Source organism: Chamaea fasciata, unplaced genomic scaffold (genome assembly GCF_029207755.1).
Source record: "Chamaea fasciata isolate MVZ Bird 193981 ecotype frontalis unplaced genomic scaffold, bChaFas1.0.hap1 SCAF_3, whole genome shotgun sequence".
NCBI lineage: Eukaryota > Metazoa > Chordata > Aves > Passeriformes > Sylviidae > Chamaea > Chamaea fasciata.
This window is the reverse complement of record NW_027094088.1, coordinates 88,039,447-88,053,886: the sequence shown is the minus strand read 5'-3', so window position 1 is coordinate 88,053,886 and position 14,440 is coordinate 88,039,447. Positions and strand designations below refer to the sequence as shown.

General features: G+C 36.5%; 1 protein-coding gene across 3 annotated transcripts in view; it reads right to left on the bottom strand.

The window, feature by feature from the left end:
- Positions 1 to 14,440, bottom strand: part of LGSN (lengsin, lens protein with glutamine synthetase domain) — a 70,517-nt gene continuing 56,077 nt past the window's right edge. For all 3 annotated transcript variants that reach the window (XM_066180544.1, XM_066180545.1, XM_066180546.1), the window contains 2 exons: positions 5,162 to 5,340; positions 1 to 3,005 (listed from right to left, as the gene is read on the bottom strand). In XM_066180544.1, the coding sequence (XP_066036641.1) occupies positions 1,806 to 3,005; positions 5,162 to 5,340 (1,379 nt within the window). In that variant the 3' untranslated portion in view covers positions 1 to 1,805. The remainder of the gene's footprint in view (positions 3,006 to 5,161; positions 5,341 to 14,440) is intronic.

The following is a 14,440-nucleotide window of genomic DNA, read 5'->3' as shown; positions in this document are numbered from 1 at the left end:
TGTGTGACTGCTGTGACTAAATATTAAGTATGGTAAGTAAGCTCTCTGAGCAAGGGAATAATTTTTATGTGCATCTTCTGCCAAGGGCTTGTAAAAATGATAAGTAACCAGAAAGAGAAGAGAGAAGACAGATTTCCAGAGTCCCTGAAGGCCTGCTTGGGCAGCAAAAGAGAAGAATTTTTTTTCAGAATGAGAAGTTCTGCTTAAATGCAAAGCTAGACCTGGCCAATGCAAATTAGCCTGTAGCAAAAATAATAGTTCCCTATATGCCCCAAAATTGGGCATTCAAAAATGTGTCATGTGAATAAGAGGGAGAATCAAATCCATCCACCAATCACAGACTGGTGACAAGAGAATTCATCATGTTTATTTGGATTATTTATTTCCTCTAGCTACCTGAGTGTAAAATGAGTTCTTTGGAATCACAAAAAAGCTTTAGCATACCAGGTGCTACATTTCAAGTACAATGCTTTGAAGAGGAAGAATGGAAGATCCATCCAGGTAAGTAGCACATTCCTGTTCACACCTTTCTAATCCTGTGAGTTGACAGAGGCATTGACTGAATCTTGTTTTCACTACACTGATGACCAAACCCTTTCACTCACAAATTCCTACACATAGATCAAAATATTGTGACAAGATAAAGAACACCAGAAATCACTGTTAATGTGGAGGTGGTGCAGGAAACAAATGTTTTCTTTAATGATTAAGGATGACAGCAGCAACAAGAACAAAGAGCAAACTTAAACTCCACCTCCTGCTAGTCCTAAAAAATTATTTTTGTTACACCAGCTGCCATTTCTAATTTTAGGATTGGGTCCTTGTCCTTCTATTTTAACCATGATTTTCCAGTCTCTGAATTTGCATCTTCACTCTTTCTTTCTGGTTTCAACCTACTCTTTCTGCTCCCCTCCTCTCAGTCATGTTCTGCATGCTTGATAAAATCAAGTTTCCTAATAAAGTACAGTTTAAGCTCTAAGTTCTCTGGTTTTTTTGCCCTTTTTTTCCTCATTTGCCATTTAAATCTGAATTAACCCATTAACCATCAAAACTGTCATAAAGCTAGATCATTTTTTATTGCACAGTGACCTGACCCTGCTGCCTTTCTATGAATAATTCCCTCTTCAAGTCACCATTTGATTTCTTTTAGTATCTTTATTAACTATAATTCTTGAAAACTCCATTCAGCAGCAGAATTCATCGTGTATAGATCAGTATATAATCCATCCTGTTTTTTTTTTTATTTATGCCCATTAAAATACTGCTTCCTGCCTCTCAGGTTTTACAGCCTCAGTCCTTTGCCCCTCTCTCTACGAAGTTCATTGTTCTAGTTTATGTTTTAAATCAAACTCATATTCTTTTGTTTTGGAAACCCATCAGTTACTGAATAGGCTGGAACAAATCCCTTAACCATGATGAACATGAAATTCTCTGCCTTCCCCAGTTCTAAACCCCACCCCTAAACAATGTCACCACCACTCCCTCTTTTCTGCATCTTATACAGTCCTGTTACAGTTGCGTAGCTGCTCTTCTCCATTTCACCTTTTCTTTTCTTCTTTTTAGCAGCAGGTCTGCCCAAAAAATTCCATGTGTTTTAAAAGCCTGTTAATTTTATTTCAGGAATATATCAGCTTTGTGCTGCCATGAATGTACATGGACAATTAAGTGTAATTACCATGTACTATACAAAGGAGGGGGGAAAATCCCAAAGCATTAAAACATTTTAAAATATATGTACTAATTTCAAGAACCTTAGCCATTCACTGTATGCATTTACACAGCACCACTACAGAAGAGTGTTCCTCCTAAATAAAATATCCCAGGCATTTATTCCTTTCACTATCCATTTCTTCAGTTTCTAATTCATAATGTTTCATGGCAACAAAGTATCGGATAAAAGTTTCACCTAACGCTTCCTTAATGCATGAATCTTCCTCAAGTGCAACCAGAGCATCTTCTAGTTTCAGAGGGATTGATGAGTGTTTCAGATCACCAGTGTTATTTTCTTCTTCAAGCATATCATCATAGCTGAGTCCTCTCTTTACTCCATCTAGACCTGCAGCAATAGTAGCAGCAAGGACCAGGTACGGGTTTGCTGCGGCAGAACTTAATTTATTCTCTAGGTAAGTGCCTTTCCCACCATGACATTTGACATTAAAGGCACAGCTGTTGTCATTATATGCCCATCTTGCATTCACAGTCTCTTTTGACTCTTTACTGTATTTAGAGTAAGGCTTGCGGCAGTTGGTGGTGGGAGCCATCAGGCAGCTGATAGCTGCTGTGTGTGCCAACAGACCTGACAACCAATTCTTTCCAAGCTCTGAGAGCTCCTCAACTCCATAACCAGCAGAAAACAAATTCTTCTGGCCATTCAGATCCCACAGGCTGTGTGATAGAGCCCCTGAATTGTAGAATCCTGACTCTGAGAAAAAGCTGGCCACGTAGTTATACTTCTTAGCCACCTCTTTAAGGCCTGTTCTAAACGTGAAGGCACTGTCAGCTGCATCGAGGCCAAACGCTGGATGAAAAGTGATCTCCATTTGCCCGGGCCCAGTGGAAGAAGAAAAGCTTTCAATGTTGGCACCAGCATAATACATTCCTTCAATGAGCTCCTGAATGAAAGTCTGGTCATGGTTATTTAGTATTGTGGCTGCAGGAAAGGATATTGTCTTTGAATTTACAACCTCAGTAATGCCATAAATACAAAATTCATAAGTGAATGCAGAGTGCAAAGAAAAGCCATTGTCCTGAAGCTGGCTCAGCTGTTTCTTGGCAATGTGCCTTGGGGAGGTCATTAGAGGGGTGCCCAGCACGGTGAAGGAATCACATATCACTCTTGCAGTCTGCTCAGTCCAGGGTAGTATTCGAAACGTTGATAAATCAGGGTTCAGAATTATGTCACAATTGAAATTGGTTGCATTTATGTAATCTAATTCATTATCTTTAGGATTCAGCGTCAGTTCAAGGTAACTTCTGGGCATAGCAATACCATGAATTGCTTTTTCCTAAACACAGAGCAGAATGACATATTACCAAACCAGAAAAGAGCTCAATGGTATTTTTATGTATATGAAAGGTGTAAAATTCAGATTCTCAGGTAGAACAATGATATTTTTGTAAAAGAACACTAAAATGCAGTGATCACTGACATGAAGGGTACGAGCCAGTTACTGTGTCTTTATAAAGCAGAACAAATTTCTGCAAGATTGGTATGAAAATGATGACATCAAGGATCATTTTTTAAATTTCCATAAAAGGACAAAAAAAAAAGTTCAAGATTTTTCTTGCATGGTGTTTATATAATTCTGGGTATCACCAGTTTGGTGCACACTTTGCAAGTCAGACTTTTATCTATAGTTAGTCTATTTAGCTTCCATAACCTCTGACCATTTTGTTTACGTAGACCCAAGTGACCACACAAGACTCACATCAATTCAATTCAGTCTGTTACTTCTCTTTAAATACTGTTTTTCAGATGCAGCATTTAACAGAAAAATCTCACTGTGTAAATGTCCTGGGTTGAAGTATATTCTATCACCGTCTTCATGAACTGTTGAAACCAGGTGAGGCAGTGCTCCCTGCCTCCTCCACTCTGACTTATCTTCTGTTAATGGGCCCATCAGCACCTTTGCTACACAGCTCACAGATAACCCCCTCCTGGACTATCTCCTGTTAATGGGCCCATCAGGCCTTATCACATGACTCACCATCCCATTGTGAGATGCTCCGCCCAGAGGGAGAAACCAAGCATTCCAGCCTGGATATAAGCTGAGACTCTGAACACCAGAGGGGGGCTTACCCACTGGATTCCCAGAGGACCCGAGCTACCAGACCTTTCTACAGGATCACTGCTTCAGGAAGACCACCTCATCTGGACTGCTTCCATCACTCCGCTCAGGTTGTTTTCTGACTCTGTCAGTGGTCTTTTGTATTATTGCATCTATTTTATTTTACTTTCTTTCTTTTTTTTTTCCTATTAAATTGTATCTCTGACTTGGAGCCTCTCATTTGTTTTGCCTTCAAACTACTACAGTAAACTTCAAAAGTCTGGGCTAAAATGCAGGGAAGCTCTTCCAAGTGAGAAAATCTCATAATCATACTTTCTTCTCCATTTGAACGGAAAGATTCAACTAATGAAAATAAATGCAGGTAAGACCCCAAAGAAGGATTATCTACCTTCAATGATGCACTTTTGCAACTTAATTTATGATCAAACATTTTTCTGATGAAAGCTGCAATTAGGCCAAGTTCTATCAAATGGAATTTGGCTCATGTTTACATCTTACCTTTATTCTTCTAAGGGAAATAATTGCCATTTGTGTGAGCAGAGGAGACAGAAAAAACCCAAAAAAGAGCAAGCTCAGAGCTGAAAATAGCCAATTCTGCATATCCAGATGGAAACTGCATACAGTAGCTTCTCTTAATATGAATGAATGAATGAATGAATGAATGAATGAATGAATGAATGAATGAATGAAATTTGTCTTCTATTTAGGAGGTGGCAGTCAATAGTATCAATGTGTGATACCCATAACCTAAACTTCACACTCTGGTGAACTCTGTTCCAAGATGTCTAAGCTGTCCATTTTGTGGCACTGAAAAAGGTGTCAAAGGTGACTACCCCATAATAGTACCTCTCCCTCCTTGAACACTGCAACCTAATGTATCCTGCTTCCTAAATTGATTTTTATTTCCTGGATCATTACTATGGCAAATATTGCTGTTAAATCATCATGCAACTCAGCAATATTTTCCTATCTTGTTGATAATTATGAAATTCTCTTAACTAAAATGATTTTATATAAGTAATTTTATTTCTTTCAGTGTTTACTCCTTTCTTTTCTTTGTCATTTAGCAATGTGAGTAAACTAAAATTTTAATAATGTGTTGAATCTGAAAAGATATTTCTGAGGGAAGGGATTATTAGAACTTCAAAGAACTGAAATTATTAGCCTTCTCTAATTAGATTATTATTTGGAGGAAAAGAGGAATAAATGATTACAATGATGAAAGAAGTCTAGATTCTTTGGGAACATAAACAAAGGCAGGGACCAGATAGTTTGTTCTAAGTTGGAGTTGCTGCTTGCAATATGAAAAAACATCATTTAAGAATGGGGACATGAAAACATATAAAGGTACAGCTAGAAACCAAAAAACTTACTTGAAAAAATCGAGAAGGAACATTCTTTGATCTTGACACACCATGGAGGTCTATTGACTCAAATCTGACAAACTGCACGTTGTCTCTGGCCATCTGCTCCTTGATAAATTCAATATGAGAGAACAGGTAAAGGAGAGTTGGGTTGCCGAGGCCGTTTACATCAGGGTCTCTGTTGAATGCTAGAAGTGAAGAGGAATGTTCACGTCAAACAAAATAATTAATGCTGGAATAAGGCTGTTCTCCTAAAAAGTGTAATAGTAGGAAATTGTGGCATAAGGTGCAAAAACAGAAATGAGAAAAAGATATGGATCATGAAAGAGTTTTGCAAATAAACACACATATTTTTTCCCTGACATCCTGTATAAAATTCCTTACTTTTTGGAATGATCTGTAATTTAAACTTTTTTTCAAGTAAAGAAGAGAACACATGGTAAACTCAGGAATTCATGAGATTTGTTGAGTAATTTTAGGAGTAAAAGCAGTAAATGGATACCTATTTCCCACTGAAAAGTGACAGAATACAGGTGCTGTTTCTTCAATGACTTTGTAAAGTGTGTCAATACACAAACATACTAAAAAGGGCACTTGTCTTCTACTAAACCTTTCTTGAGGCCTCTAGAGGAGGATCGCTGCCTTCTCCAGCACAGGCAGTGAATTTTAAGGGAAGTTTATGCATTAATGCCTTTTCTGTTATGGAGTCATCTTATCATCTGTATTGCAGAAGCTGTAAGGCTCTATAAACTTCTTGGCATGAAGGCAATAATACCTGAATATAACTTCTATAATGGAGCAGAGAGATGGGCACAGTAACTTCCTTTCACCAACCTCAATCTCTCAGCATGTTTTTCATTTGAATATCTATGTATTGTTTTTATTCAAGTTAAACTACGTAAGGTATTAGCTTCCACTTAGTACAATAAACTAAAACAACCAAGAGTAAAATTTTATATTAACAGGCAAAAAATTGGGAAAAATACATTTTTTTCACATTTCTGGGAGAAAAGTCCTCCATTCTTCCTGAGGATGTGCGCAGATTAATTTTTGCAAAAGTTTCAAATCCATAGTGGAAGGCCACCGATAGCAACCATTCACCACCAACCTTTCAAGTGGAAGTTTAAAGCTTCATGCTGAGGCACTCTGTAGGTTGGTGGAAGCAATCTTAATGTCTTCAGTAGAAAATTACCCAAACTAGAGGAGATCTCCTCTAGGAGTAGCCAGCAGGCACAAACACAGCTTTTTGACCTCTCCTTTGGGACAAGGACTGCTAAGAAGGCTCATCAGCTGATCCAGTACAAGGGTGTCCGATTATTTCCTAAGAAGGCTACAAATTCATCTGTAGTCATAGACTTCTCAGAATCTTTGAGCTGGAGCATCCTCCAGCTTAGATGGCAAGGAGGATACTTTAGGTCAGTCAAGTATGACAAAGTTAAGAAATAGCAGGGCTACATGAGGAATAGCAGCTAAAAGCACAGAACAAAATTTAAGTAAATAGAAGAACAGAATGAAAATTGAATTGGAAGAAAATAATTTTGTCACATTCACTTCTCTTCATGACATCTTTCTCTTTGGTCAGTTTCAGCTCTAAGTTCCTTTTAGCAATAGCTTTTCCTTTTTCCAATGTCTTCTATAAACACTGGGGCAATATGACCTTTAAAAGACAAGTATTAAATAAGGAAGTCCTGTTTAAATGTTTTGTGTGATACTCACTCTGTTACAGATGCTGCCAAAACACAAGAGTGAGTGGGGAGGACTGGCCTTGTCTTGCCTATGCCACCTAGGGAGTTATTTGAATACCGTTTCAGTCATCCTTTAATACTGTTTTACAACATATGAGTTTACTGGCATTTACCAGATTTGACTTTTTTATGAACAAGACCATTATCTAGAAGTTTATTAACAGGTATAAACTGTGGCTGTTCAATAGATTAACAGAACTTTAAAAGATTCTGAAAATCTTCCTAAGGTTTGTATCAAGAGAAGTTTTTTTTTACTCCATGGACAGAAATCTGAGGGTTTTACTTTTAAAGCAGCACTCAATGCCTTATTTTATACATGTTTAATATCCCTGGCAAAGTTGGTAAACATTTCCTGTCGACCTCCTTTCACACTGAGATTTTTATGCCTTTGTATTGTTCAAAGCAAGGCTTAGCTGAAAACCCTTGATATCAGTCAACTTTTGATGTAAATTTTCCAAGTATTTCTTAAAATATCCTGAAATGTTGTCTGTTAAATTTTCATCTATTGAACAAATATTTTTCAGGTAAAAAAATATAAATAATGAAAAAAAGAGCAACTTTAATTCTGATCCAATTAATTCTTTAAAATAATATTCCTGAGATAAATAGATTATATAAATCAGTAACTAGGGAAAACACAAATGTTATGTGCATTCATTTTATTGATGCATAAATTAATTTTAAAAATATAGCTACAAATATACTTAATTTAAACATCAGTCAATGGCAGGTGATTTTCTTGGAGATGAAGTTATTTGAATAAATACATAATTCCATTACATGAACAAACATTAACAGAAAATTAATAAACATAAACTGTTTCTAAAGAACACTAAGAAAGCAAAAAATTAATAACTAAAGAAGCAAGAATTTGTCCTCTCCAGTTGGATTTTTATGATCAAAGATACATCTTTTTAAATTATGAGAATAAATTGTATATATTGGTCTAGTATTAGTCTAGAATTAATCTATATACCAGTGTAGACACCCTGCTAGTCAGAAGACACTCATCTACAAGAGCCTTTTTCCAAAATCTTTTAGAATCAACAGAAAAAGTCAGGAAGCCTTCACATACTTTTTAAAGTTCATCTTTTATATCATTTGCAGATTATCTTTCTCCTTGAAATAATGTTTCTGTAAATGTTAAGATACATAAAAATGTCACCTCTGGTTGATTTCAGAAATATGAGAGGGGATTTTTTTCTTAAGTACTAATTAGCGAGTAACTACTAACTACTCACTTTTCTGCTGCATGGGACCCAAAATATATTTTCTTGGTAGCCACTAAATAAATCACTGTCAAACTACATCCATGATGCCAATAATTATTAAAGTTTGGAAAGGTACAGTAAGGAACTAAGTACTCTGTCTTTACTCAGTTCATATAGTCATTATCCAGGGCATTAATTACTAGAGATAAAGTAGATAAATATTTGACAGGCCTAGCTGATTTAGAATCACAGTCTAAAAGTTTTACATTCTTCTAAGGGAGGATTCTGTTCATGAGTACAACTTTTCCTTTAGGTTTCTGGGTGTCTGGAAATAAGGGCATCTTCCTTTTCATTTCAGAAAATCTCCTTAAAGAAACATGTAAGTTCAATGAGATGCTCAGATTTTTGTTCAGATTTTCATTTTAAAAATCATATAAAAATCCAGACTGGCTATCTTTCTTTAAGCAGATCATTGAATATCTACATCAGTTTGGCAGGACACAAAAAGAACTTAGTGTTTGTTTGTCTATGGTTCAGTCTGCATTTCCCATTTAAGTAACCATCGATAAACGGTAATATTCCTGTTTCTATTGTACAAAATATCTACAAATACAAACTATCTTCACATATTTAAAACATATTAATTTCACAAAATTAAAATTATTATCAATAATAGTAAAAATATTATTATTGTTACTATTGTTATTTATAGTAGAAGAGCGGTGCCATTTTTAGATTATTAATATTGACATCATCCACATTGCTAAGAGCAGCTAGGGCAAATAGTTGACATCAGCTTTCCCTTCTCAGCAACAGAAAAATGCCAAAACAGAAGAAAGTGTAAGTCCCAGATCAATCTCTCATTTACAGTTTGTTCAAGGTACCTTTTCCCGTGGTCCCTTATTAAATCAGACTACAACTGAATTAAACACTTTCTCAGTCCTAGAAGAGGTTGCAATGTTAGAACTCTAACACAGGGTGCTCTGAAGATCTATTTTTACCCCCTTTACAAAAACAGATACCTTGTGTTGATGGTATTCACCAGCAGTGAGTCCCACAGGGTAATCACACAATTACACTCTTCTAAATCCCATAGAAATTCCTGTCAGAACCAGTTAAAAGGTATCTGTTCTTCCTTACAATACTCTGGTTTGTAGGTTTAAGAATAGCCAGTTTACACGTTTTGCACAGCATGTTATTTACTGTTCTCACTTTTGCCTTCAATGATTAACTGCCTTTATCAAACCTTATATGACAGCTCTTCCTACAGTTAATATAATTCTTATTGCTACTTTTCTATTCACATCTGGTTTTTTGACATGGTAAGTAGACATGAGTTGCACTTGAATTCTCTATTGATGCAAATAGTGATCAGAAGCATCTTTGGTTGAAAAAATATGCAATTTCCATTTCTTTCTCACCTAAAAAAAGTTTTGCCAAATCTGTTTACTGATATGATTTCTGCAGTAAAGTACATAAGAATTTGTTTCCTATCTTGTATTTTAACTGCCCTATAAGACTCTTAACAGGGGAATATGTAAACATACTAGAAAATTCCAAAGGATGGGAGACGGTAAAAACATTTCCCTAATCTGTTTGACAGTGAAACTTTCAATTCTTTTTTTCCCATTCATTTCTTTGTCTCATGATGGCCTGCTTTCTTTTCTAAACTTAATTGCAAAGCAGACTTTTTACTGGCATGACCATGGAGAAGCTCATCTTTTTCCTGAGTTCTGTAGCTAATTTAGAGACTGACATATAGCTTCAATCAGCCATGAGTTATTCTTTCCGAAGTGTATGACAACAACATGACACAGCTTCTCAGAGAAAATACATCTTCAAGAGTTAAATGCAAAGTACATTTTTTTCTCTCAATAAATGGAAGATTAAATAAACAGCCTATATTTTTCTGCATTCCAGGATATTTTATAAAAATGACCCCTCTGTAGTGAATGAGAATATCGTCATAGTTCTGTACAAAATTAGAGAATTTGAAAACAAAATATGCAGGTGTCTGAAAGAAATTTAAGTTGTGTAGTACCCAATGGAATTACCTAACTGATAATCCTAAATAAGATGAAACTACATTGGCCTATCCTTCTTCAAAATCATACAGAAAATTTGGATTTTTGGAAGGAATCACTGAGCAAAGTTGCGTTAACCAAGGCTTACACTGTTGCAAACTGGGAAGTCCCTTCTGGTCTAAAAATATTTGTCCTAATATAAAACAATCCAGAGAATCAAGGAACAGTTTGTGTTGGAAGAAACCTTAGAGATCACCTAGTTCCAGTGCCTATACCATGAGCAAGGACACCTTCCACTAGACCAGGTTGTTCCAATCTCCATCGAACCTGACCTTGAACACTTCCAGAATGAGAGAGAGCACTACGCTTAATGGGAAACAAGGTTAATTAGGGAAGAAGGGAATACTCTACAAGGGAATTTGTACAGTATTGAAGGTAAGGACTAAACTTCTCATGAATATGTTGTAGAAGGAAAGACAGCTGGCAAACATAACAAGCAGAGAATGCATTTCCCTCATATTAGGTCCAATCTAACAAGTTTTGCAACCTTTACCTATTACTGTAAAGAAAGTAAGCATCTCCAGTCAGTGGGAATAATTAGTCTGAATACACCTCTTTCTCACACAAAGTCATGGCATGACTATGACTAGCTTACAACAAATACCAGAGGCAGATGAGTTGAATCTCAGCTGGAAGATGACAAAATAGATAAGAAAGACTGGATGGAAGTCCTGTCTGAGCATTTTTCTTTTATATAGATTAAGAGGAAAAAATGGGATGATGATTTGTATGATGGGAAATCATACAGAGTCACAGAGGAGGAAGATTTCAGCTATTAGTATGGAAGATAAAGGACTAAAGAGTTTTTGGTTGCTTTGGTTTGTTGTTAGAGCTTGTTAGGTTAAAAAAAAAAAAAAAAAACAAAAAAGAAAGAAAAGAAAAAAAAAGTGTGTTGTAAATAGCTTAGTTCAGAAAGAAAAGGAGAGAAAAAGACAAATTTTTTTCAAGAGCAACCACGAGGGTTTAGAAAGGAGGTGAGCTTCAGCCCTGCTATGCTCCAACTCAGTTCAAAACATAGAAAAAGAGAGAAAAATGTTGTTGAACCACAGATGAGGAAAGAACATGAAGGAACAGTATGTCTTTGGTTCTTCACCTTAGGAGAGCTGCAAGAACGGCACAGATTCTGTAAAATACAAAGCAGAAAATGGTACCAAGTGAAAATGACTAAGTCCCAAAGTAAGACATTGTTATGCTGCAGGAATTACAGCAGAGGCAATGACTATGAAGTGACCACTAATATCCCCTGATTGTCCACTTACAGCTCCCAAAGAGTCTCCACTTCTATTTTCTTGTGACTGACTAGATTTACTGAGCAGAATCAGTGGGGGCAGTCATGTTTCCTCCAGGTCAGAGGACAGAGGACAGTGAAACCATAGGGGAGTTGAAATTTGGTTCAAAGTGTGTGAGTAAATTTTTGTATGCTGATGGAGAGAAAAGCCTACGCTATTTCTTTGCTGAAGGATTCGTGGTTCTGTCCCTAAATATTAGGTTGCATCATTTGTTAGTTCCTCATTATTAAAAATAAGAGCTTTGGACAAGTCAAGAGTAAGAACACGTGGTTAATATTGCAGTAGAAAAAAAGATTTCTAGTAGGATTGATGAAATCCACTTTAAAGTATGAAATAGAGCCTGCTAGCATCTTCTTGACGTGTTTTCCTTAAATAGGCATTCTCAAAGCATTCAGACTTTCTTGTGTGCTTGAAATTTCAACAGTCACTGGGTAGGTACTGGTGCCTGTAGCCATAGGTGAAACGTGTTTTCTTTCTTCAGAAAGTTTCCTCTCTCTCAAATAGTTTCTGGTCTCATGTTGGTCATATTTACATGGCCATATACTTGATATATACTGAAGAATATGAGTCCTCTTGAGAGGATCTGCTTCTGGTGCTGTTCTGGATGCCCAGCTCTGCAGTCTGCACTGAGTAGATTTTTAAACATTTTTTTGTCCTGGCTACAGACCAAGACATGCAAAGCAAATTTGAAACCTCAGGTGACAGACTTATTCCAATGCTTTGCTCACCTACAGGTACCTGGGGGTTGTTTCCTGAGGTACAGAAGAGGATTTCACCTCGGCCTCTGTGATGTCACCAGGCTCAGTTGGTCCTCCTACCCACACAAAGGGTGTGTTGCTGTTGAGGCCACCTGCAGTCCCTGGCCCTGGGAGCCCACATCCCCCAGTGTCAGAGGGGATGATACACCAAGAGTGTGGGGCATTGTGGTCCTTGGGTGCTTCACACTGCTTGAATAAGGTTATTTCCTTTGGCCTCCTCTCTGGCTGCTATAGTATTAATATTCTAATTTAGCAGCATGCAGAGCAGCAGGTGGTAAGATTTCAGTTCAGAGAGGTCGATATACACCTACCTTATGTGCTATATAAACTATCCATAAAGCACATGCATGAATTCATCCTGTGTGCATACACATACTATGAATGGTTATTTAATGCTACATATCTTCTTTACTGTTATTCTTGTTCTTTGCTGCTTGGAATCATCCCTCTTTGTCTCCCAAGAATGCAGGCATTGAACAGTTCAAGAAGCAGCTGGTAATTGATGACTACATACCAACTTACAGAAATGGACATCATTATCAGATTTGGACACTTCAGCAAATAAAATTCCTAAATTCAGGTTAGTGATGTCAGTATATTCACCTCATTAGCTGCATGTGTTAGTTTCTATCTTTCCATGGAAAAGTGCTTTAGACTGAGTTCAAGTTTTAGCTTCAGGTCCGGTTTCTCTGACATTGTTCAAACAACACTTTTCTTACTAACCCAAATATCTGACATGTCTGCTTCTTTTCTATCATTTTCTCCAATGCCCAAACACCTCTTTTATAAAAGATCTGACAAGAAACGGACAAAATGCAGTAATATTTCCACACTGACCAACCAGAATTTTGGAAAAAAATATATGGATTTATCATTTTAGAGAGGTGTTAGCCATGTAACTAACTAACATGACTATATATAAATCCTCTGATGTACTCTGAATCACTGATGCTCAGCTACATGTTTTAACCTTTCTACTGCTGATCTCTAGAGATTGTCCCTTAACTGTGTGCCTTTATAACCATAAAGTATATTCCTGTTTTGGTCATATGTCAACACTGAGTGGATCTGAAATATAACCTCTTGTAATTTTCCAAACATTTTGGATGCAGTCTTCTGATTTGAACAAGTTCAGATATTTGAAATTTTGCAAATTATTGGAGATTGAATTTCAGATCTACTCAGTGTCAAGGTATCTTTCGATCCAAGGCTTCAGGCACTTTGGTAACTGAAATATTTAACATAATATTTTAGTCAAAAAAAGAGAAAATATTTAGGACCTGATCTTATTAATTAATAAATTACGATGGGCAGCAATAAAATACTGTTTACGCAAAGGATCATTAAACAGTGCAGAACTTTATCTAAAACTTTCTTTTCTTCAGCAGAGTTACTGAATGTATTCAATGAAAATTAAATTTTGAACACATACAGTTCTTATTAAGTAGAAACTATCTCTGTACATTCCATTTGCTAGTTGAAATGCACAGTGAGCCCTGCAACTTGTTTGGTCAAAGCTAAATGGAATCCAAACCTCATGAGATTCCAAAACATTTGATATTGAATAGTTTTCTTATGAGACAAAACAGTTTTCTCCCAGCTCCCCTCATAGTTAGTTCTCATCTGCAGGTCTCTTGCAGTCATTGCTACCACCAGACATACAGGGCAGGATTAATCCCAGGTAAATTTAGGCATCTCCGAGTTAGACAAATGACCTAAACCAATCACCACAGGACTTCTTCCCCCCTGAGTGGAAATATACACCCACCTTCAGAGATCAAGTTTTCATCAGCCTCTAATACTTCTTTGAAGACAAAATGTCTGTTTTTACTGACTAGATAATAAGATTGGATAAGCTATTTCATGTTTAGTGGTTACAATTGGGTTGAAATCTCCTCGTAGAATCTACAATTAATCTCATCAGTTCCCTCTGCCTTGTAAGTGGTGCTATGAATAAAAATAATTAGTCTTTTGTTTTAAAATATACTTGCTGGTTTTGCAGACAATGAGAATGCAGTAGTGTTAAAATTTTCATAATTAATTTTGCTAGCCTTTATCAATGTGAAAAACGATGTAGTCTGGAAAGGGAACAGCATCAAGCGTAGGCTGAGCAATAATACTCTAACCTTTTTATTCTGATAGACTTGAATAGAGAGTGGTTCAAGTGTGAAGTATCTTTTCAAAGCTTTGTATTTCTCATG